The sequence below is a fragment of the Microtus oregoni genome, unplaced genomic scaffold (assembly GCF_018167655.1).
Source record: "Microtus oregoni isolate MIOR12 unplaced genomic scaffold, Mior012 000044F_ref0000062, whole genome shotgun sequence".
Classification (NCBI taxonomy): domain Eukaryota; kingdom Metazoa; phylum Chordata; class Mammalia; order Rodentia; family Cricetidae; genus Microtus; species Microtus oregoni.
Window position 1 is genome coordinate 6496698 of NW_024543218.1, and position 25530 is coordinate 6522227.

The 25530-nt window shown below is 42.3% G+C and overlaps 1 protein-coding gene across 11 annotated transcripts in view; it reads left to right on the top strand.

The window, feature by feature from the left end:
* Nucleotides 1-3421: 3421 nt before the first annotated feature.
* LOC121434714 (disintegrin and metalloproteinase domain-containing protein 22) overlaps nucleotides 3422-25530 on the top strand; it is a 224827-nt gene continuing 202718 nt past the window's right edge. For all 11 annotated transcript variants that reach the window (XM_041633616.1, XM_041633617.1, XM_041633619.1 and 8 more), the window contains exons 1-2: nucleotides 3422-3778; nucleotides 4200-4360. In XM_041633616.1, the coding sequence (XP_041489550.1) occupies nucleotides 3700-3778; nucleotides 4200-4360 (240 nt within the window). In that variant the 5' untranslated portion in view covers nucleotides 3422-3699. The remainder of the gene's footprint in view (nucleotides 3779-4199; nucleotides 4361-25530) is intronic.

Sequence of the window (25530 nt, forward strand, 5' to 3'; positions counted from 1 at the left end):
TTATGAACATTTTAAACAACAAAAACTTTCTGTTTTTTTAAAAATATTTATTTATTTAGTATACAATGTTCTGTCTGTATGCCTACAGGCCAGAAGAGGGCGCCAGACCTCATTACAGATGGTTGTGAGCCACCATGTGGTTGCTGGGAATTGAACTCAGGACCTTTGGAAGGGCAGGCAATGCTCTTAATCCCTGAGCCATCTCTCCAGCCCCCAAAACTTTGTTTTTTCTCTTAGGGACCTCTCTATTTAAGCATATGTAAAGAGACGGGGTGCAACGACCTATTAAACACCAGGAGAGGGAGGCAGGAAGAGCAGAAGTTCCAAGTTAGGCTTCCACATGTGCCCGTGATGTAATACATACACACAAAAGTTTAAATTTGTATATATATTAATGAAAACATAATTTGTCATTTATTAGTGTTTTCTCATATATGTCAAGTGTCTAGCAATTCAGACTTGGAAATCTGATGGGAGAGATACTTTAACCTCTACTCATAACTGGTTGTATCACTCCAAAATGAATATATCAAAGCCCCACTGTGATGGTATTTGAAGATGGGACCTTGAGAAATAATTAGGTCATGAAAGTGAAACCTCCATGGTTGATTAATGTCTGCATTACAAAAGGGAGCAAGAGATGGTTGGGGAGAACAGGAATGCTCTGTTTGTGTCTTATAAAGACAAGGACAAGGTGACTGCTGTTCATGGGGTAGGAAGTAGCCCTTACCTGACACCAGGTCTTGCAGCTACTTCCTTGCTTTCTGACTTCCAGCACTGTGACAAATTTTCCTTGTTACTGTGCTTTGCTTTGTAGTGCTAATGGTCAAACCTAGCACTGTTACATCTCAGTTCCTTAAATGTTTGATACCTGAGTTACCCAGTCTATGCTATTATTGCTGTAGCATCACAAGCTAAGACAAACTTTAAAAAAAGTATTTAAATTTTTGTTACATAAAACTGGTATGGTTAGCTTTAGAAATTATTTAATATATTCCAAACATGCTAAAAAAAGTGAGAAGAAAGCACTCTGTTTAGAGCAATGTCATAATTAAAACACTTACACAACCCATTCTTTTAGCTAAGAGAACCAGATTAGGAATGGGACTCATGACATTGTGGGAGAACACAAAACACATTCTTATGCCTCAGGCTCTAATTATCTTTTACTGTAGTCATTACAGAATGCTGTGTATTAAGGTCTAATAGGCTCTTGAAACCTTGCTCAAGCTGTAGACAACTGCATGCGAGATAAGATTCTTAACCATCTCATTGATTTGAAGACTTACACATTTTTGAAATTCCAATATGCTTCATGACATGTAGTTCTCAAAATATGACATCCAATTTGATCAACACCATTTGTTGAAGATGCTGCCTTTTTTTCCAGTGTGTATTTCTGGCTTCTTAGTAAAAAAAAAAAAATCAGGTGTTCATAGGTGTGTACATTTATGTGTGGGTCTTCAGTTTGATTTCATTCATTAACATGTCTGTTTTTGTGCCCCAAAGAGACTATATATTATTATAGCTCTGTAGTACAATTCAAGGTCAGGGATGGTGATATCTCCTGCAGTTGTTTGGCTATGCAATTTTGCTATCCTGATTTTTTTATGTTTTTTTTATGAACCTGGAGATGTTCCCCTCATGATCTGTGAAGAATTGTGTTTGAATTTTGGTGAGGGCTGTCTGTAGATTGCTTTTGGTAGGATTAATCCTATTAATCCATAAGCATGGGAGATCTTTCTAACTTCTGATATCTTCCTCAATTTCTTTCTTCAAAGATGGAATGTTTTTATTATTCAAGTCTTTCTTTTGCTTGCTTGGTTAGAGTTACTCCAAGATATTTTTTATTATTTGATGTTATTTTGAAAAATATTGTATTGTTTCCCTGATTTCTTTCTCAGCCAGTTTGATGTTTGTATATGATAAGGCTACCGATTTTTGTGAGTTAATTTTGTATCCAGCTACTTTGCGAAAAGTGTTTATTATCTGTAGGAGTTCTCTGGTGGAATTCTTAGAGTCACTTTTGTATACTATCATATTATGGGCCAATAAAGATACTTTGACTTCTTCCTTTCCAATTTGTATCCCCCTGATTTCCTTCAGGTGCCTATTGCCCTATTAAGACTTGAAGTATGGAGAGAGTGGACAGTCTTGTCTTGTTCCTGAGTTTAGTGGAATTGCTTTGAGTTTCTGTCCATTTAATTTGATGTTGATTATGGCTTTCCATAAACTGCCTTTATTATGTTTAGAAATGTCCTTTGTATCCCTAATCTCTCCAGGACTCTTACCACGAAGAGATGTAGGATTTTGTCAAAGGTCTTTTCTACATCTGATGAAATGACCATGTGGTTTTTTTTTTTTATCTTTTAGTTTGTTTATATGATGGATTACAATTATTACTGATTTACATATGTTGAACCATCCCTGGGAAGAAGCCTACTTGATCTAATTCTTAATTTCCTCTTTTCTGCTGTTCAGATTTTTGACCTGAGGCTGTAATGCTAGTTAGTGTATGTGAATCTCAAAATCTGTAACATGCAAGTGCTAATTATGTAAACAATTATTACTATTTTTATCCCTGTGAGCCTCTAACATTTGCAGTGGGGTGGGTGGGGTAGGACTGCCTGAGAAAGTCGGTTCCCCTATCTGTTTTCTGTACATGTTTGAGGCTGGCAAACAAACCACCGAGAATCCAGCTTATTCCCACTTTACATGTCTGCCTAGAGCTTTGGCACATGTCTTCTGACTCTCCTGGAGTTGGTTTATGACCCTCCTCTAGGTATCCAAAATAAAATGAAATTAAAAGCCATTTAAAAATATGGCTTGCGGATGGAGACATGGCTCAGGGGTTAAAAATACTGCCTGTTCCTCCAGAGGACATGGGTTGGATTCTCAGAACACACAGGACCTTCTGTAATTCTAGTCCCAGAAACTCAAGCCTCTCTGCTGGTTGCCAACAGTACTGCACACTCACGGTGCACAGACACACCTGGACTGCAAAAATAACCATTCAACCCTTTGCTCAAAGTCTTAACCAAAACAGCCGTTCTTAATTGCGTCTGAGAGCGGGTGACTCACACTCAGGTTCTTTATCACTGTAACCACCTGGCACATAGTAGGCCCTCAGTTCATATCTGTGGAATGACTGACTTGCCATGCACGCAGGGCATGGTCGCTTGGTAACGCAAGCAACACCAACTCGTGAACAACAATGCTTTTCTTTGTGGTCGCTAGGGGAGAATTCCCGCTACTGTGCCCCTGCCTGGTGGTGTCCCTTCCTGGGGTCTGCAGTCCCCCGGTGGCGACGGTCGCGTCGCTGTGGAGACCAGCGAGCTGCGGAGAGGGAACTACATTTCCCAGCTACTCCGGTGCGAGCGAGCGGCCGGGTGCGGCGAAGGGTGGGGGTGTTGGGGGGGGGGCAAGTGCACCAGGCCCGCTGCGCACCCGGCTCCGCTCCCTGCCGAGCTGGCCGCCCGCCCCGGCCTCCGCCTGGGGATGAAGTGGGAGGCGCTAGAAGCCACTTAGCTACAGCCTGGCGCCCGATGCGGCGCTCCATCGCTGCCCCCGCCACCGAAGCGCCCGCGAGGCACAATGCAGCACTGAGGCAGCGGCGGCTGCGGCAGCGGCGCGGGCCGGGAAGGGGCGGCGGGGAGCCGGAGCCCGTGGCCGGGACACGAGCAGCTGAGCGCCGCCACCATGCAGGCAGCGGCGGCCGCGTTCTTCTGGCTGCTCTGCGTCTTAGGGACCTGCCCCCTAGCGCGCTGCGGTCCGGCAGGTAAGTTAGCAGCGGCTTGGGCTTCCAGGACTCTTTGGAACCCTGAAGCCCCCCAAAAGCCGCATCTGCGTTTCCACAGTGCGCTTTTTTTTTTTTTCTATTTGTATTTTTTGAAGGGCGGTGAGAAAGGAGCAAACGTGTGGGGGCTCAAGGATGCATCAGCAATCTGGGGTCAAATGCCTTTTTTTTTTTATTTCTTGAAGAAGAGAAAAATAGGGAGAATGGGAAACGGGTGCCGTGTTTCTGGGCCCTGGGATGCTCTCGGATGAGCTGGTCCAGAGCTCTCCAGCTGGCGTCTTTGCGTCCTTCCTTGGTGGGGTCCTGGAGGGAGGAGGCGGGGGAATTTTCGTAGGGCTTTATTTATTTATTATTTATTTGCCATTTCTCTCTACTCCCGCCTGCCCTTCTGCCTGCCTGCAAGGAGACGCCTCGCTGAGGGAGCTGGAGAGGAGGAACGAAAACCGCTTCCTGGAGCGCCAGAGCATCGTGCCACTGCGCCTCATCTACCGCTTGGGCGGCGAGGACGAAACTTGGCACGACCGGCTCAACACACGGGTGCGGGGCCACCCTGGCGACCGGCAGGTGAGGGAGGTGGTCCGTGGCGCAGCCTCACGACCCCACGTTTGCTTAGGGTTGCCCTGGAGACGCGGTGCATAGGGTGGAAAGAGCACAATCCTAATGCGACTCATGCATGATGCTCCTGGTGCAAGAAGGAGGAGAAAAGGAGACAGAGAAAAAAGGAACCCAAAGAAGCACAGGCCCAGGGTTTAGCAGAAGGGGCGGGGGCTGTTTGGAGTGGGTGGCGGTGGATGCTCCTAGTAGCCCAGTAACCTGAGCAAGGAGCTAGGGGCTAGAGGCCAAGACCCCATCTCCTTCCTCAAGCAAAACTGCACCGGGTTGGAGGACATTCTGTTTGGGTAGGATTGCATCATCATGTTCGTTGTTTTAACTGCAGAGAAGGCTTTGTAACACAAGTTACGCAGAAAGAAGGGAAAAGAAGGAAACTAGGCATCCCTAAGAAACCCAAGCAAAAATAAACTACACTGCAAAATCGCCTGCCTACTTACTTTGTGAACACCAGAGATATGCCTATCCACTCCTGACTTCTATAAACTGGTCCTCCTTACTTTTTCACCGTTGTAATTAGGGCTGTATTGTTATCGAGCACTTAATTTGTTTAAAAAAACCTAATTTATTGCATTAAATTAATCAAACTAATGTACCTGCATTTAAATCAATACCAAACATATGTTTGAAAATCATTTTGAAGATACTGGCTAATTCTAGCCAATATTTATAGAACCATGTAAGGGATTTTCTGTTTGTAAGCACCAAGATTCTGAACATTATGAAGATAAGCTGTACACTTTCCAATTGTACACGCACGCGACACTAACATAACTGTAATGTGTTAATGTGCTCAGCTATTCACATGTGTGATATGTAAAGTCTGAAAAATATTTGTCTAGATTTGCAGCCAAATAATTGGCTCCACTAAACTTTTGACATAGGTAGAAATTCAGGGTTCCTTGCAGTATCCTCTGAAGTTAGATTATTGTAGTAGAAAACCTTATATGCCCAGCCCTTAGCGAAGGAGTTTCTTATCCGAATTAATGTTTGACAGCTGCTTATGTTTCTTTTTATTTTGACTTGTTTCCATGGGAAAGCTGTATAAGCAGGGAACCTGTGTTTTATTTTTCAGTTCATAAATATTATTCCTGTGAAGCAATATTCTGATGTTCGTTTGTAGCCTTTTACTAAAAAACCCAGACCCACAGAAACTAGGATTATAATGAATTCTGGCTTCAGTGATTGGTAACTTACCTGTCTGTCTCCTACTATTCTTCTTGCCCTTTCTGTATGACTTTGAAGTAAATGGCATATTATTTATTAAAATTTTCAGTAGTCAAAGTCTGAAAGGTAAGAGTTATTTAGAAAAATATAACTGAATTGTCATGTTAAAAATAAGATTTGTTAGTACTGTAAAGCAATCATTTATTCAGAATAACTTTCACCTGTCTCAAAAATATGCTTCTGTGTGTATAGTTTATATGCACATCTTTCCTCATTTTGAGCCAGAGCTGAAATAAAGTGCATACTTAGTTTATTTTAGTCTCTTTTACCATATGATTTCTTCCACCCATTCCTTTATTTTTTTATTTTAATTTTCCTTGTAATTTATTTACTAAGACACGAGGTCATCCATTCTCTATAGAGTTTTCCATGGTCTGGATTTTGCTGATATAAGTAGTTTGCTAAAAACAAGTCCTAGAGAATTAGGAAAGGAAAGGAAAGACAGACAGAGAGATGCAGGAGGAGGAAGCGAAGGAGCAGAGTCTATGATCACGCCCGAGTGCCTACCCCTTCTCTATGCCAGTGGAGCCTCTGCCCCATGCTGATCATGGTCCCAGTGCCTTCCCCTTCTCAGTGCCTGCCTCATGCTGATCATGGCCCCAGTGCCTTCCTCTTCTCTATGCTGGTAAAAGACCACTAAGTTTGAAAAACAGGCCATTGCTTTTTCTTTCTGTCTCAGTGTTTCTAGGATACCACTTCTGAGATGTTTTGACTTATAGCCCTCTCCACTGGGGCAGAAGATACATACCATAGGCCCTTCAGAAGTAAACTCCACTATTGGGAGAATGAGACTATTGTTTGGTGTGCCGCAAATGACTTGGTAGAATTTATATTAAGCAGCATACATAGATTATTAATTCAAGTCTGAAGTGGAAGTAATGTTATTTATAACTAAGACAAATTATCCTTGGTTTCTGAAGGTGCAGACAGTGTATGTTGTCTGCATCAGTTGGGAAGTCAGTGTAATCAGGACCCTTAAATTGCAGCAGGACACCATGGGGAACAGACACAAAGGCCTACGCATTGCTGCATACCCAACATTTCCTGCAGTAAGGAAACTCAGGGGTTTTCTTGTCTGCTAGGCATTTCTGGTTTCAAAAGAGCTATAATTTAACCTGAAAATGTGTTGATTCTATATAGCTCTTGTTATTATTATTTGATAAATAGAACTTTTGGCATTGTAGGTACCCGTGGATATTTCTTAGCAACTCCCCTTGTATTTCAGAAATAACATTTAGATGATTTTTTTTCCCTGTGAGCTCATAAGGCGTGTGTGTGTGTGTGTGTGTGTGTATGTGTGTTTGTGTGTGTGTTTGTGTGTGTGTGTATTTCATTTATTGACTCATTAAAAGGATTTTATTCAGTTGAGCTCTTGATATTTAGCATGTTAAAATAAACCAAGACCACGGGGATTTAGAGATAAAAGACACTTCTAGCCTCTAATGGGTTTACAGACAGCTGGGAGAATGAATGAGTGTATGAACAATTACTCTTTGCCCTTCAGTCTTGAGGTGATCACAGACTGCTGTGGAAAAAGAGAAAGCCCAGCACTTAACCCCTTGAGCAGTCCGCGGACTCTTCCAGGAGGTGCTGTCTGATCTGTGTTTTGCGAATGAGTTAAAAAATTGGCTAGATTACAGAGAGGGAGTGGGGACAGCAAATACAGAGCCCCATGGAAGTCAGGACTTGTCTTTGTTAGCTGAAGATGAGATCTGGGGGACCAGTGTGAAAAGGAGAAGAGTGTAGCTTCTAGCTGCTGCCCAAGTTCTTGACTTTGCGATGAGTTGGGATTTGGTTCAGCAGGCTATGTAAGCGTTTTAGCAAGATTAGCTGGCTAAACTCATGATCCTATGTTCTAGTCGTAAGGTCACAGAAGAATCATTGTAGTTCCTAAGAGTGAGCAGGCTTACTTATTCATTTTTATTCACTGATAAATGCTAATACTTACCGTTGAGCTTCACGGAACTGGGCTCCCAGATGTCCTGAAAACACTGTGCATGAGTAGCATTTACAAAGCCCCCAGACCCACGCTGGGCACATAGTGGGTCTAAGAGTCCCTTAAGTAACAGTAGCTCCCTTGCACAGCTGGGAGACTGTTCAGAAATTTTATGACGTCATTTGAATGCAAATGATGCCCCGATTACCTGAATTTAACACATTCCCCGAAATTACAAATTACTCATGTTTTACATAACGCAGTGAAACTGAATAGCCTTAGAAAGAAGAGTGCTTAAAGGCCACTTAAATTAGTTCAGAAATTGCTTCTTACTTGACAAGCAACTGCCCAAGGGATGGTAGTCGGTTATGTAGTCTTCAAACTCACAAAGACTCCGTGAGTATCAGGCTTCTTTGATTGTTGCTGTGAACTTGTTTCAGCTTTCATCCATCAATGGGAATATTATGCTTTTTATTCTAGAAGAAACTTTATTTGCTTCTGGTTGAATGATGACAATTTAGTGTGAAATGATGGCGTTATTGCTACAAATCCATATTGTGAAGTTTGTGTTTATTGCATGAGTTACTCCATTGCATGCTAATTCATATCGTAAGTGGGAGGATCAGTCCGTGTAGAAGCTTATTATGCAATAAAATACTAAAATTATAGTCAAAATAGTTATACTTGATTGTGGATAACCTGGCTGTCTTTGGGGTTGTCAAATATGAAGTAGTTCCAAGCTTGGAAAAAAGCCCTAGGATATTCAAAATATTGAGTATGTTTTTCTTCTGTTGCAATAGTATTTATGCTAAAAGAACTGCATGTTTGTGGATAGTAACGTAAAATTTACAATTTTTTTTTTTTTACCAATTTGTGTAAGGTATCATCTACTGATTTTTACTGATGGTTTAATATTGATAACCCTGTAGTTGTTATTTAGAATATGCTTACTAATGATCGCTCTTTTTGCAATCTAAGCATCATAAATTTATTATATCTTCAGAAATGGGTTATTTGATAGCTTATTTTTTACATAGTTACCTATAAATTCTGTTATTTATTTTAAATCAAGTAGTTTTATATTTCCATATACAACATAATTTCTTCTATCAGAAATGCTTGTTGTCCGTGAGTAAAAGATCTACTTTTTTTGTTTGTTTGTTTGTTTGTTTGTTTTTAGGGAATTGTCATGTGGCAATAAGGATGTGGATCTATAATTCCACAGTTTTATAACCACTAGTGAGTGGGGAAAAAGCAAAATGAAGGCATGATGACAGCAACGGGGTGCTCTATTTCTTGTGACTGTTTATGCGTATGTTATCGTAGGAGTGAGCTGTTCTTAACGTTATGTTGCTTCATCTGGGGCACCGAGTCAACTTGACTGTCAGTTGTCACAGCACAGCTTCCCCCGTGGGAAAGGGCTCCTAGGAGGTACAGCTCTGATGGTAGTTTGCCAGGATAGCACAGATATCTTTTTAAAAATGTGCATTTGTTAAACTAAGTAGCTCAGTATTAGTAAAGTTTGGCTGTAAGCAGCAGGAAAGAGATGCTTCGCAGTGCACTTTTGTTTACTTGCCAGTGATAAGTGGTTAAAGTAAAATCAAAATTATAATATCCCTTAAATATTTAAAAATAAGCTTCTTCTAATTTTCCATTCATCCGTCCTCTCTCTCTCTCTCTCTCCTTACCTTCCTACCTATTATGTGTGTGTACATATGAATATCCCAGCACACATATGAAGGTCAGAGGCCAACATATGAGAGTCATTTCTCTCCTTTCACTGATGTGGGATTTCTTTCTATATACTGGGCATGCCATTGGTTAATAAAGAAACTGCCTTGGCCTGTTGATAGGGCAGAACTTAGCTAGGCCAGGGAAACTAAACTGAATGCTGGGAGAAGGAAGGTAGACTCAGTGAGAAGCCACGGAGTCCTGCCAGAGACGGACACTGGAACTTGACCTGGTAAACCACAGCCTTGTAGTGATACACAGATTAATAGAAATGGGTTAAATTAAGATGTAAGCGCTAGCCAATAAGAAACTAGCGCTAATGGGCCAAGTAGTGATTTAATTAATACAGTTTCTGTGTGATTATTTGGGGTCTAAGCAGCCGGGAATGGACAAGTGGCCTCCTACTATATTTCACCATGTAAGTTCTGGGAATTGAGCTCGGGTCACCAGGCTTGGCAGCAAGCATCACTATTTGCTGTGCCATCTTGCAGGCTTTCCTTTAAATCTTCATTCAAACTTATATAAATGTAGTAATAGAATCCTAGGTGACAGTAGAGACCTAATTCAGGCATTGTGCTTCTTATCTTTGATAGCCCAATTTGTGTGTGTATATGTATGTGTATACGTATATGTATATGTGTGTGTATTCAGATCTATAAAATTCCATGAATTTATTTTACTGTGCACAAGGAACCAGTTTTGGGCCATTTCTTCACAGCTCTATAGAGAGCAAGCATGAATGAATCTAAAAGCGTATGAGTTTCTGAAGTGTTCTTAGTTCTGTTAGCATTCTCGTACTGCAAAACCTGCCAAGTGTTCTTTTGATTGTTCTAGAGCCCATTTGAGAGAGAGCGAGAGAGCGCTGCTCTTTTTCTCCCGGCTCACTGAGAAAGGAATGTGTAACACGGGCATCACTGCACAGCCGCAGTGAGTGTGTCCGGGCCACGTTTATCACAGGGAAAGCAGATGCTCATCTAAGTGCATGAGGGAGAAAAGGAGAGACTGGGGAGAGTGGTGGGAAGCAGGAAGGAAAAGGAAGCAGAGAAAAGATGTCAGTGAACTCTGTATACTATATAGTAAAATACCTAATATTTGGTAATTTTGTAATATTGTGGTTACATTTAATGTGTCAAATCAGCTTCTTCATGCGTGATGTACATTACCTTCACCGAAATCCAGTCATAACTTGTCATTTTTAAAGAAGCTAAGAGGGGAATTGAACTTGGAAACTTCAACTCCACTGCACTGGCTGAATACTCACTTTGGATGGCATTCAAGACATTTAGATGCCCTTTGTCATCGGAATCAAAATGAAATTTCCCCGTTAGAGTTACACTTTTCTTCTAGTGCATCAGAAATACCTGTGTTTATATTTAACATTATATGGTAGTGGAGAAGCTTGTTGAACACAGCAGGGACCTTCAGTTTTCTACCTCAATAAATAATGGCTATATGGGGAGACATTTGACATCCAAAAGCATTCACCTCTTGAGGGAGGTGCCTGTGGACACTGTACTGATGATGTCTTTCATTGTAAATCTAGCTCTTGGTATTCAGTAGTCAACATCAAAATTATATATACCTTGTTGCCAGAGTTTTGCCGATAGAGACAGTAATGCTAAACAGAGATCTATATTCATATATTCCCCATATAAGAAAAGATATGGAGTATCTCTTGTGTCCATATGGTACCAGTAGCTTAAGGGTCCCAAATGCCAAATCGTTCAGATAAAACAGATACATAATAACCAAAATGACAAATTCTGTGAGCATCTGGTTGGATGTGTTTATTTTGGTAATGAAAGTACTAGGATGAAAAACGTTTAGAGAAAGTTGAAAATACAGGAACTCAGTTTTCCAAACACAGGCCATGTACCCTAAGCACTGTGATGAGTGATTTATATTCATTATTTTTAATGATGAGGTAGATGCTATTATACACACTTTGTAGTTGAGTTGATTAGCTTTTCCGTGGTCTTATAGCTTTATAGAGGGTAAAATGGGAAAATAATTCTGAAAGGAACTGTTAAAAAAGCAAAGTAGTGTTTTACAAAGTTTCCATTACTAAGTTTTCATGGATTTCTCATATATCTGTGTTAAAATATACCTACATTAATTCTTTAAGAAACTCCTGACTCTTATTGATCTCCTTTCTTGATAACTTGTAATTATTTTTCATGTAACTAAAAATTACATGTATTTAAAGAAATATTTAACATCAAAATGGATTTTAGGCTTCTATTGCCCTTTGCTCCTGACTTTAGTTCCTTTTAAGATAAAAATCTGTTTTGTCTTATCCATGACAACTGGATTTTGAAAATAAAATTAAAAATTCTGTATCTTGATTCAGAAATACCAGCAGTTCTAATAGGAAAGACAGGGAATTTAGAATTTACTCATTCCCTTTTCCCCAGAATCTGTTTGCTGTTTGTGTCTTAGAGGTTTTCAGAGTCATACATATGAACAGGTTAAATAAATATGTCTCTTTTCCTTTTAAAAAGTCAATGTTGTACCAGGTCATTTCCTTCTTAGCTGAAGCTGCCTTTTCATTTCATTTCTGTTGTTTTGAACACAGATCCCTAGATAGCTGTGAAGATTGTTTTCTGAACCTAGGCCTGTAGTGCGCTGCTTTCACAGGTGATTTTATAGTGTTCTACCCATGGTGGTAGAACTCAGGGCTGGCACCTTTATTGGATCGCCTCAGTTTGACACTGCCCGGTGTGGATAGCTTTATCACTAGTTGTTGGTTTCGCATTCCTCTCCTCCTCCCCTTCTCCTCTTTCTTTCTCCTCCCCTCCTCCTCCTCCCCTCCTCTTCCCCTTCTCCTTCCCTTCTCCTTCCTCCTCCTTCCCTCGTCCTCCCCTCTTCCTCCCTTTCTCCTCCCCTCCTCTTCCCCCTCTTCCCCTCCTCCTTCCCTTCTCCTTCCTCCTCCTTCCCTCATTCTCCCCTCGTCCTCCCTTCCTCCTCCCCTCTTCTTCTCCTCCTTCTTCCCTTCTCCTCCTCCCTTCCTTCTTCCCTCGTCCTCCCCTCGTCCTCCTCCTTCTCCTCCTCTTTCCTCCTCCTCCTCTTCCCTACTCCTTCCCTCCTCCCATTCTCCTCCTCCTCCTTTCTCCTCTTCCTTTCCCCTCCTCCTCCTCTTCCCTCCTCCTCCCCTCCTCCTCCCCTTCTCTTCCTCCTTTCTCCTCCTCCTTCTTCCTCCTCCTCCTCCTCATTTGCTCACTCGGTAGGCTCTCTCCCTCACTGGCAGCATTAGCGTGCTGGAGCTGTACTGAACTGATGGGCAGTTCCTGGTGTTGATTAAACCTTCCTCTACAGTTTCCCTTTTCCTTGGAATCTCCAGAGCTGCTCCTTCACACAACCTTGTTCTGCAGATTTCCTTCGATCCCCTGGTGTGCTTTTGTGTCCTGCCAGGGTTCTCCTAGAAACATAATTGTGGATCTTCAGCACGTACAAGTGATAGTCAAAGCTACGCATAGTCTGGCTTTATTAACGTGCGGTAGCCTGGAGGAATAAGAAGGAGACATCTGGCTAAACAAGTGATGTGGGCAGGAACGGATTTTGAGTAAGGGTGGGGAGAAGATGAGGCTCAGGGTCACCACAGATCCATTACAGAGAAGAGACTGGGCCCATTGCACGAGAAGGACTCAGCATCCTCCTGACTCAGCTTAGGCAGGGCTGCCTGGGAAAGCCTGATACATTTTAGCCTCAGCCATTGGGATTTTAGTGACAAACATTGATTTTGATTCTAAGGTTTGTGTTTAGCAAATAGGAGTCTGCGTTTAGCCAGGTTTGCCCCAACGGCCCTAGGAGTGCTTCTGTTCCCCGTGAGGACTGGGTTTGTGGTTCTGCCAGAACTATTCTCTCCCATTCCTTTTCCCCTTCTTTCTTCTTCCTTCCTCCCATCTTGTCCACCTCCCACTTACTTCTTCCTTCCTCATTGTCTTCTTCCCTCTTTTCCTTTCTTCTCTTCCTTTTTATTCTTGGTCTTTTTAACATTCCTCGGGGTTGTGGGAGAGGACTTAAACACCTCATAATTTAGGAGCCCATGCTTCTTTCTCCCCATTATGTAATTGAGACTGTTGCCCTGGGCCCCATCTGGGTCAGGAGATGTCACCCAGTGAAAAGCTGGTTTTCTAACTCGTGCAGGGATTTTTTTTTTTAGTCTCTAAAATTATAGCTCTAAAATTGTGTAAAATGAGTAATAGTTCATTTTGAGTGATATGCAATGCCTGTTAATTGAATGTTCAGTGAATGAGTCTGTGTAGAGTTGAGTTTAGAAGGTAAACAATCATTGAGATGAATAATTGTTCTTAATCATTTGCCTTACTTGCTGCGTTATTTTCAAGGAGATTTCGGTGTTTCCTGCAACTTAGCTGTAGCTAGTACTTTGAAATGTGTTGCAGAAAACCTGAGAAAATATTTAATAAGAACCATGGGTGTTTTGAACAACTCATTTTCAGAGCTTCCAGGATGCTGATAATTTAAGTCATTGTTCATAGTAAGACTTTTTATTGATGTTGGTAGAAACTTAAACACTACCAAATATGATAAAAGTTTGTATTCTGAACCAAAATCAGCATTTACTACATTTATGATCCCGTTTCTGGCTTAACTATAAATAGATCATTGCTTTCTCAATAAAAATGATTTAAGTTGGATGGCTATTGATTGGGTGAGACGTTGTGGAAATCCACGATGTATTTATTGCTCTCACCAAAGCTGCTGTTTCTGACTGGGTAAGCCACTAGAGCTAAGACTGCTTTAAACAGTGTAGAGCAAATGTTGACTGTCACCGAGCTCCCAGGGAAAACTGGCGGGAGCACTGACATTAAATTCCTGAGGTAAGATTAGCGCAGTGTTGTTACAGCTCTAGATGATCTTGAACAGACAATGTTCTCTCATCGTCAATCAGTTTAGTATGAAACATGTTTGAGAGTATTGATTAATGGGTTCAAATGTTCCAATGATGACATCTTGAAGTTTGCAGTTGTATGGGTTGAATGGAGTGAAAATATTTTATTTTAGCTTAACTACATAAACATATGGGAAAGGCAGGTATGAACCTTTGTTTTATTGTATCCCCCACCCCCCCAGCATTGAGTGAGACAGTCATGTAACAAGCACCCAGCAAGGACTGCTAATGCCATGCATTATGGGCACTCTGGGTGTTTCTGCTCCAAAGCCTTGTTCTATGGGCCTTTCTCTGGTTGGTAATGCTTTTCATCCTTTCATGGTGAACTGTCTGTAAACTCCCCCACTCTCCTGTGACCCCTGGAAATGCTTCTCTGTAACCTTTGGTGTATTTGTCTTTCTTCATCTTTCTGTCAAGCACCGCTTTTTCTCTTAACAACAAACACAGGCCTCTGGAAGGTTGCTTGCATTTAGTGATGGTGCTATCTAACACTGAACTTTACTTATTTTTGGGACTTAGACATGTGTTATAGATCAACAAGCTCTTCATTTCACTACTGACTGATCAATAGTATTTTGTGTGATTTCCCCCTTACACTCCTGGTGCTTTTATCTTAGATTCCACTTAAGTTGGCTCTCATTCGTTTTCTTCAGTGTGTGTGTGTGTGTGTGTGTGTGTGTGTGTCTCCCGGCTTCCAGCTTCATGTGTTCAGTCCCACTCTGTCCTGGCTGAGCATGACACTTTGAAGGTTGTGGACAAGAACAGGGACCCATTGCTGCAGGAGGGTGAACCTGTGCCATGATGCTGCAGAATGCATGTTCAGTGTAAAGAAACAACAAGGCATATTACATGGCACTCAGAGTCAAACCTGCCTCAGGCTTGGCTAGAATTGTGTGTACTTATGCCTATGCCGTGGAGGGGATCCAGACACTGATACCTGTGTGAAGTTATTGCTGTGAGACAGTCTTGAGCGCATACTTGCTCATGTATAGTTACCATTGTCCGCCTGATGCTCAGCATGGTACCTCACCCACAGTAGGTATTCAGCAAATATTTTCAGTCTGTTTTTGTCTTAATTTTCTGTCTCAAAGATATAAATATCTTCCCAGTAGATATTCCCAAGTTTTTAGTCAAGATGTGGCAGAGGGTCATGGGCCTCCTCCCATATTCATGCCTACTCTCTGCCCTCTCTCCTTTCTCTCCCACAAGTATTCCTGTTGCTCCAGCACAGCCTCTGTGTTCCATATGCTCTGGTTCTCTGGATCACTGCACAGTGACCCTGTGGACTGAAATTAGAGTCCTTCTTGCTTAGGCCCCAAGGCAGAGCTTACCAAAAAAGTCAGAGCCATGGTACCAAGGGGACAGGGGACAGAGGGAGTGGCAGGAACTTGGACCATTGTGAGCTCACTGATATTGAGAGAACTGGGGGTTGGGGGTTGACCAGGCTCCCCTAGTAGCCTGACAGAAATCTTAGCCTCAGTTTTGGTTCACTAAAATGGGACAGAGCTAAACAGACAATCCTCAGAGAAACCACAGCTTTTTGCTAGCTCAGCAGGCACCCCATGACCCCTTCTGCTGGCTCAGTAGGCCCCCAAAGCCCCTTTCCTGGCTCAGCAGATGCCCCCAGTCTCCAGATAACTTAAGATGGCCTTCCCTACGCTAACCACTAGGACCTTCCACTGTCAGCCCCCATTCTAATCTTTCTGCCACCAATCAGCCCCAGATTAATCCCTTCTCTCTGGAATTCCCCTAACTCAGTTTAAAAGGAGCTTGTGACCTTTGGGGATCTCCATGTGCCAGCCCAACACTGGAATTAATAAAGCACTCTTGTTATTGCGTATGTGGCTGTTGGTCTTCTTTGGGGGCTTCTCTTGGACCCTAACACCATTCCACCATGTAAAGCTGTCTTGCTATGTCACGGACGCCTTAGTCACCGGGACACAGTCACTCGTGTCAGTTTATAGCCTTGTTTCTCCCAGCGAAAATAAATCCAAGCTATTTAACCTCTGTGTCTGGATTTATTCACCAGACTTTGTCACTTGCTGCCGGGAGCAGCATTTTCTTTGAGACAATGTTGTGCGTCTTTTGCAAGAGTGTCATATAGCATTTTTGATAGGTTTGAGTTCATGGGACGTATTCAGGTGAGGATTTCTCTGAATAGTTAGTTATTCTTTAATTTTTAACTGTAGTTTTAAACTAAGGCCCTACTTAATTTTCTTTTTCTTGGAGCTAAACCCTTATAATTCCTGTCTTAATATTTTGTTTTAACTTTTTCTAATTTCTCTCTCTTTTATGAAAATGTGTTATTTGATACTAATGAGTTGTATGCTTTAACATTAATTAGTCATATGCAATTAAGTAGTTCAAATATGTATAAGATGTAGGCATACTATGAAATTTAATAATAATATATAATTAATTTTTATCAACTATGTAATAGACTTTTAAAGAACATTTAATTAGTGTATGTGTGTGTATAAACATGTGATGAAAACTGTGGGAAACACTTCTCTCCTTCTCTTACGTTGGTCCCGGGTATAGAGCTCTGGTCCCCAGGCGTGGGGGCAGACCCCTTTAGTTTCTGAGCCGTCACTGCATCTCTCCAACTGCCTTTTATTCTTGGAGTGCTTGCTCTGCTGCTCAAGCTGGTCTTGAACTCTCAAGTCTCTTGTCCTTGTCTCCACACCTGTACCAGTATAACAGGTGGGAAGCGCTATTCTGGCCTAACTTACTTTAATATTCGTGATGAGTGCAAATTCAAGATGTTTTACTATTTGTAAATATACGAGGTGGCTACCCACGTGGCACACCAGGAGATCTCCATGTTTCCTAAAGAGCTGCACATCCTAGTTTAATCCTGTTTATAGTGTAGTGTAATGGAGGTTCTGAGGATAAAGGTAAAGTAGAAGAGAGATTCGGGATTTGTACAGGGAATAGATCACATTAAAGGATGAAGTTCAAACACCGTTCTGGAGAAATAAACTCCTTAGCTGTCTCTATGACTTCAGGTAACCTTTGATAATCTCAGAAACAAGAGAGTTCTTATTTGACTTACAAATAGCGTGTGTCCATGTATATTTACACCCTGTCTATGTAGAATTGTGTAGGCACATGTATGCCGTGCTGTACCTGCGGAGGTCAGAGGTTTGGTTCTCTCCTTCTCTCCTTCCACCATGTGGGTCTTGAGGATCAAACTCAGGTCATCAGCCTTGGTGGCAGGTACCTTTACCTGCTGAGCCATCTTCTTGGCCCCTTTTAAAACAACTTTTTGTCTCTATAGATTTGCCTATTCTAGATACTTCAGATAGACTTCACTTTTTTCATGTTTTTCAACATTGATCCAGGTTATAGCTTGTATACTCTTTTCCTTTTTATTGCCGAGTGGTCATTATTTATTCATTCTCGTGGTAAACATTTGTATTAATTAAATTCTTTCATTGTGAGTAGCGATGATACATAAAAGATTTCGTGTGCACATGTGGAAATCTGAGCATTCCACAGAACAAAATGTGTGTCATACAACCTTGCTACACGCAGTAGGGTGCTTCTTGTTTTTCCATGTTCTATTTCATGTTTCCCAAAACTGCTAGCCATGATACATTATGGTGATTTTATAGCTTTTTTCTTTTTAGAGAAAGCCCAAATTGCAGCACTGGGTGGGGGAGGGGGAGGGGGTGAGAGTTATCCTGGGCATTCTACTGCTCTGCTCTGCCCCAGTCGCTGGAGTTTTCTTTCATCTGTCTGCCTGCCTGCCTGTCCGTCCGTCCGTCCGTCCGTCCGCCCATCCATCTATATAACTTTAATGTTAAACAATTCCTCTGCCATAGAAATTCCTCTTTTAAATGTGTAATTTAATCTTAATCTTTTCTTTTTTTAAATATAGCTTTTAGTAAGCTTGCAGTCATTTTCAGTGTGTTGTTTTCCTCTTTAGGGGGTGAGACTCCCTGGCTTTTATCACAGCAGCATCCGTGGGTGCTGTTGCATGCTCGCGAGATTCCTCGGCTCAGGTTCCTATCAACAGGACTCCCGGCCACTGTTGGATGCCGTCTTCAGCTTAACTGAGCCAGTTCCATCTTCTTGCCGTGGATTCTCTTATTTAATAAATATTTCAACACTTAATCAATCAACCATGTGTTCCCAGATTTCTAACAGTTCTCAACAAACATTCTCTCCAAAATCTGTTATTTCAGAGTGAATTGTTTGTGTTGTTTCCCTCAAGAAATAATTAGGTTAGAAAAAGCCCGTATGCTTTCCTTTGAGCCTCATATGTTCATGACAGAAAGGGTTCAGGAAGAAGGCTCCAAACGTGCTGTACTGGTGTGCGTGCATGCGTGTGCATGCATGTGTGTGCATGCGTGTGCATGCATGCGTGTGTGCATGCGTGTGTGTGTGTGTGTGTGTGTGTGTGTGATGGGATGTTTCATCTCCGTGAGGCCTTTGGGTCAGCTTTTGGTCTTGCTTTTCACTTGAAGAGAGATATGACTGCTTTCTGTGCACTTCTCTCCCCTGTGGTTGAGATTGTCAGTTATCTCTGAGCCTTAACCACAGCTTCTTAAGTCCCTGCTCTCTGCAGTATATTGTCACAAGAACTGCAGGTCCTTTTTGTCTCTTTCTCCTTCCATCCTTGCAAAATATTTTGACTGTCTCCAAAACAAATAAACTGAGATGGGAAAGTATGGAATAGACTTGAAGTCTTCTTTCTTTGTCTTGTACAAAGTTTTAACATGACAGCTCTTGCCAGGTTTCTGACCTCAGGCTTCCTGAATACTGGGAACATAGCCATGTGCCTCTGATTCTGTTATTTCACAATAACATATGCGTGTATGTTTGTATATGTCTGTGTGCATGAGTGTGATAACTACTTTTTATGACTTGGTATGCAAACTGACATTCATTTAACTCACTTCATTGATACTCACTGAAGATGTACTATATGGCGAGAACTGTTCCAGGCCCTTGGATTATGGCCCTATGGATTACTTTTATCCATATTTTAGCAGGTGTGTTAGCTAATAAGAAGTGCTGGGGGTGGGGGGGCTGGAGAGATGGCTCAGAGGTTAAGAGCACTGACTGCTCTTCCAGAGGTCCTGAGTTCAATTCCCGGCAACCACATGGTGGCTCAGAACCATCTGTAATGAGGTCTGGTGCCCTCTTCTGGCCTGCAGACATACACACAGACAGAATATTGTATACATAATAAATAAATATAAATAAATAAATAAAAGAAGTGCTATGGGAAGAAAACAGCATGGCATGGGATTTTATAGTCTTGGGATGGCCGAGTAGCACGAAAGCATAGGCTGTGATTTCATTTTCAGTGTTGGAGATTGACTTTAGGGCTCGTGCAGCTTAGGCCGGCACTCTATCCCGGAGGTAATGCTCAGCCCTCTATTGTAGTTGTTAGCAGGGTGCTTGCTCCCCGAGTCCTCGGAAGGTGAGAAACGAAGCTGCAGGCGTCCAAGAGGAGCATTCCAGCTGGATAACCAGTAGATGACTCCAAGGCTTAAATGTGTCGGTCAGTAGCAAGAAGGTGGTGCTTGCCAGGCGTGGTGGCACAACCTTTAATCCTAGTCCTCTGGAGCCCAAAGTGGGCAGATCTCTGTGAGTTCAAGGCCAGTCTGATCTACTTGGAGAGTTCTGGGTCAGAACTAAAGAGTAAGACTGTCTCAAAAACAAATAATCAAGGAAACAGACTAACACACATACACACACACACACACACACACACACACACACACACACGGAGAAGGTCAGATGGGAAAATCATTGTTTTGTTTTGTGATAGGTCCTTGATATTTAGCCCTAGTTAGCCTGGAACTCACAACCTAGGCTGGACTCAAATCTCTTGTTGATTCTCCTACTTCTACTTGCTGACTCTTGAAAATACAGTTGTGCCACCAGCTAGCAGGAAAAGTCTTACTGGAGAATGGTGTCTGTGATTATCCTTATCTGTGGCTGGGGATGGTATTTGGAATAATTCTTATCTCTAGACCTATTTTTGTTCCATCCCTGTAACCTACTGGATAATCTCAGCAAGGAAGACCAGGTAGATGCTCCCTGGGGTATCTGGATGTAACCCAGTCCCCTTCTTGTTCCACATATCACAGCATAATGCATACGGGTTCTTCTCTGTGTAGTCATACTATTTTTTGTGCTCTTAAATAGACTTACATTTTACGGTTAATGCATGCACGGAAATAAGCTTCCCTTTTTGTGTTTGTAGACTTTGCAGTGCTAACGGGCTCTAAGAGCTTACTAAGTAGCATGGACTTTTTACTGTGCATAAAAGATGAGAAGGACGCTTCCAACTCACCTTCGAACAGATTCTGTTTCACCAAAGGAGGAAGTAGATACAAATTGCATTAAGACACTTTTATTAGCTGTCTAAGAGGGAACGCAAGATGATTCAGCATTGGAGCAGACTGAAACAGGAGGTGAGAACCCGAAGAGCTTGAGCAGGGGCGTAGCTTAGTGGGAGAGTGTGTGTCCAGTGTGTCCAGTATATTCAATTGCTACCACCCCAAAAATGAACAGTTAGATAAAAAGCCCCTTTTAAAAAGCAGACTCATCAGTCAATTTCATCGTGGAAGAATGAATCCCATAACTCTTTGAGGCTCTCCAAAACTCAGCCACCCGGCCCCTCCCTGTCCTGCAGAGAGTGCACATTCCAGCCTTGCGGTTGTCACTACTGAGCTCAGCAGCAAACGTGATGGCACTGATTCCAATCAGAGTAGGCAGAGTGCAAACGCTGATAAGCACTGTGTTCTCTAGGACAATGGTATTGCTTATAGCTACCACGTAACAAACCAATAAGGTAGTTTATATGAGAGCAGTGTTTACTGTAGTCCTGGGCAGTGCGTCCCACTTTGGTCTAATCACTACGTCTAAGATAACTTTTCTTCAAATCATCATCCTATTGTAGTTGTCAGAGTTGAAATTTCCAGTGAGCAAGTCCTCTGTACCAAGCAGGCTGCCGAGCACTGGGGGCCCAGGGCTCTTGGTCCCATGTTGAGAGTGGAGGACTCTGCAGTCGAATGAGATGGACCTGTCAGACAGAGGCCGGAGGGACTGTCAGCGAGGGAAGCCACAATGGAAGCAGAAATAGTCTGGCCGCTGATTCCAGAAGGAATTTTGTTCATATATGCTTAGTCTTTTGCTGCTTATACGTATCTTCACTCTTAAACCTGTTTAGTCTTTACAGCATATCAGAGGCTGCCACTTAATAAATAGAAAGCCTGAGGCACAGAAAACTTCAGTAATTACCCAAGATCACTCATTATACAACAGGTAGAGCTTGGGTTTAGGAAGGAAATGTGTCTGTAGAATCTGGAGTTCTAACTGCTGCTCCAATGCAGCTTTTCTTAGTTATCGTGGAGAAGGAAAGCTCTTCGGGGCCGGATTTAAAAACTGGGTTATGTTACTGCCTTGCATAACAGAAACATGCCTTTCCAGGCAACAGAGGTCTGTGGGCAGGACCTTTTCTTCCTCAGAGTCTGCTGAGGTTTTCAGGAAGTCCTTGGCACACCTTGCATTCAGGCTTGAAGTTGTCAGGAAGATGGTGGAACATTCCAGGAAGATCAACAAAGGGCAGAGATGGTGCAGAGAAAGTTTGCTGAGGATGCTGGTCTGGGGAATGTTGAGTCAGGAGCCTTTGCCAGGATGCAGTTTCTGAGAAACTCAGTGGGGGAGGTACAGAGAGAGGCTACCTACATGACTTTGAGATGTGAATAAATGCTCCCTCGGGATGACTTAATAAGTTAAATGACCTCTGTGGCGCTTTTGAAGTGCTCATTTTCATGGAGTAACAAGAAGTAAACTGTCATAAAACCCAACTTGGCTTTTCCCTTTGTAAAAGGAATCTAGATTTCTGCAGAAATCCTTTCTTTAACTCAGTATGTCATACGCATGGAGTCCTCATAAAATTATTCTAATTTGCCCCCAATGAGGCAAGAACTAGGGAGAATAGTGTATTCAACTTTGTATCAAAACATTGAACATCCAGAGACCTGGATCCCACAATGCCAGCATAGACCCTGTGTTTGTGCAGTTTTTTTTCCATTTTTTTTTAATTGAGAAAAGGAGAAAAAAAAAAAACAACAAGTTTCCACCTCCTCCCAGCCTCCCATTTCCCTCCCCCTCCTCCCACCCTTCTTCCCCTCCTCCCACCCTTCTCCCCCTCCCTCCACTCCTCTCCCCCTCCCTCTCCAGTCCAAAGAGCAGTCAGGGTTCCCTGCCCTGTGGTAAGTCCTAGGTCCTCCCCTCTCCGTCCATTTCTAGGAAGGTGAACATCCAAACTGGCTAGGCTCCCACAAAGCCAGCACATTACGTAGGTTCAAAACCCCGTGCCATTGTCCTTGGCTTCTCATCAGCCCTCATTGTTCGCCATGCTCAGAGAGTCCAGTTTTATCCCATGCTTTTTCAGTCACAGTCCAGCTGGCCTTGGTGAGCTCCCAATAGATCAGCTCCACTGTCTCAGTGGGTGGGTGCACCCCTCGTGGTCCCGACTTCTTTGCTCATGTTCTCCCTCCTTCTGCTCCTCATTGGGACCTTGGGAGCTCAGTCCAGTGCTCCAGTGTGGGTCTCTGTCTCTATCTCCATCCATCACCAGATGAAGGTTCATAGCCAAGAGGATAACTATATGTTTTTCCTTTGGTTCACCTTCTTACTTAGCTTCTTTGGGATCACCAATTGTAGACTCCGTGACCCTTGTTTATGGCTAGAAACCAATTATGAGTGAGTACATCCCATATTCATCTTTTTGGGTCTGGGTTACCTCACTCAGGATAGTGTTTTCTATTTCCATCCATTTGTGCAGTTTTGTGAGGTTTGGCGTCTGCGCAGAGGGAGAAAATGGCTCCGGTCCAGCTCTTCGCTTGGCACTTCAACCCTCCTGCTCTAATGAGGCCATGGCTCCCAATTATTTTATTTGGTTTTATTTCTGTTTATGACACTATGATGCCCACGGTCCACCAGCCTTTGACATAAAATTGTTTGTTACAGGTTGAGTTCGTGCCAGAAAGGTCAGGTGAACAGTTTCATCCCTTTTTGTGTTCAGGCGTGAGGGCGGTCATGATGCTAAGGAGAAATCTTGAGGATACGGGCCTTGTGCCCTTGGAGAAGGATGTCTTTCAGAGCTAACAGGATGGCCTGTGGTTCTGACTTCCTGTCAGTACCTACTGTGAGCATGTCTGAGAAGCCTCCCAGGAAGGCTCTCATCTTTCCTCATTTAGAGCACTAGCAATTCCTTTTACTTACAACTCTTTGTAGGTGGACTCAGCAAGCTACAGAGTTCACTCCTTCCAAAATATAGGTTTATAGTTGGCGCCATTTCTTGCCCTAATTTGTATGCATGTTCACATACATAAATGTACATACGAGCATTATAAGATATGAATTGCTTTGTAGAATTTTCTTGTGTTTCATAAAACAGCATCTCTTAGTGTTTTTTTTTCTTCAAGACATAATTGAGACTCTATATTTTTATTTCTTTATTTTTCGAGATAGAGTTTCTCTGTGTAGCCCTGGCTGTCCTGGAATTCATTATATAAGGCCAGGCTGGTCTTGAACTCGGAGATCCACCTGCCTCTGTCTTCTGAGTGCTGGGATTAAAGGCGTGTACCACCACTGCCTGGAGTATTTTTCAAATACATTCCACTTTCCAAGGAAAGTGTTTCGTGATGAGGGTTAAGTGAGTAGATTGATCTTTCAATGGCAGAAGCCAGTAGTGACTTGCTTTGGTAAATAATAGAAGCATGAATAAATTTACATTCTAGAATCTCTTTATCTATTCTATGACTGAATACTTTCATTATTTTTGCCATCCCTTAGATTTTTATCACCATGTCTATGAAATTTTCTTCATCGGAACCGTTTTCACATAGGTTTCTGTGTTTATTTTGAGACAGGGGCTCACACCGCAGCCCAGGCTATCCTGGAACTGAATGTATAACTCAAGCTCACATCAGACCTGTGTCATTCTCTTGCCTCCCATGTGCTGAGATTTGAGGCATGTACCACCATGCCTGACTTCATTGATATTTTTAAAGGCAGAATTGCTGAAATGACTATATACCAGATACATGTAAAATAAGTTTTTAAAATTGATATTTATGTCTTACTTTAAACATATACGGTAGACAGATTCTTTGTTTTCCTTTTAACTTAATGGTAAAGAGTCGCTCTTTAGAGCAGCTTGGAGATGCTAGCTGGTAGTATGTGAAAACCCATCAATTACATTGTAGGGCTAGATTTATGTTCTAATTTGCTGTTCTAATTTCTTGCTGTGTTCTGCCTGTGACTATGTTCAATAACTCCATACTTTAATTTTTTTTAAAGATTTATTTATTATGTATACAATGTTCTGCCTGCAGCCCAACAGAGGGCACCAGATCTCAATATAGATGGTTGTGAGCTACCATGTGGCTGCTGGGAATTGAACTCAGGACGTCTAGAAGAGCAGCTAGTGCTCTTAACCACTGGAGCCATCTCTCCCAGCTCTAAATCCGTGCTTTTAAGGCATATTTTTTCACAGATGGCTGATATTCTGATCTCTCTCTTCCTCCGTTCCCACACATACATATATGCATACGCACATACACATACACACGTACATACAGTGTTCACTCGCCTTCCATCACTGTGGTAATTGGGTAAATGAAATGACTATTGTGTTCCACTGGTCTTCATCCTGCCACCTGGGAGACAAAAATACGATGACTTTGCGGTGGTTGTTATTTCTAGAGCGCTGTCATTTCATATCACAGGGATGGAAGCTTTTGGTGGTTGCTGGAGGGTTACGGATGAAAATACTCATTGTCACTGTAGACCATGACAGACCATGGCGATGACTTTTTCTCTCTAGTATAAATTTTGCTCTTTTAATTTTTTTCTTGGATTATTTCTTGACACACGCATGAAAAATTTTTGGGCAGTTGAGATATGTAGTACAGAAGGAATTTGTTTCTTTTAAAAGTTATTGTGCACATGCGCGGATATATGTGTGTGTGTCTGTGTGTGCTTGCACACGCGTGTGTGCACATATGTGTATGAGCGTGTGAAACAAGCCCTCTTGCATTATGTAACTTCATTGCCTAGCCACAGAAGAGTGGGCAAAGGCTCACCCTATGGGGATTTGCTTCCTAAAAAGGTGCAGTAGGATTGATGCATTTACCATGAGGTTTTGTTCAGCGATAGTCTCCAGTTTTCCTTCTGCAGACACTGGAGGTAGCCCCTCATTGCAAGTGATCTTAATTCTTGGGCACCTTTAGTATCTGTAAGTGAGATGCAATCATAGCAAAAGGCAGAATAGGGCGGGCTGAA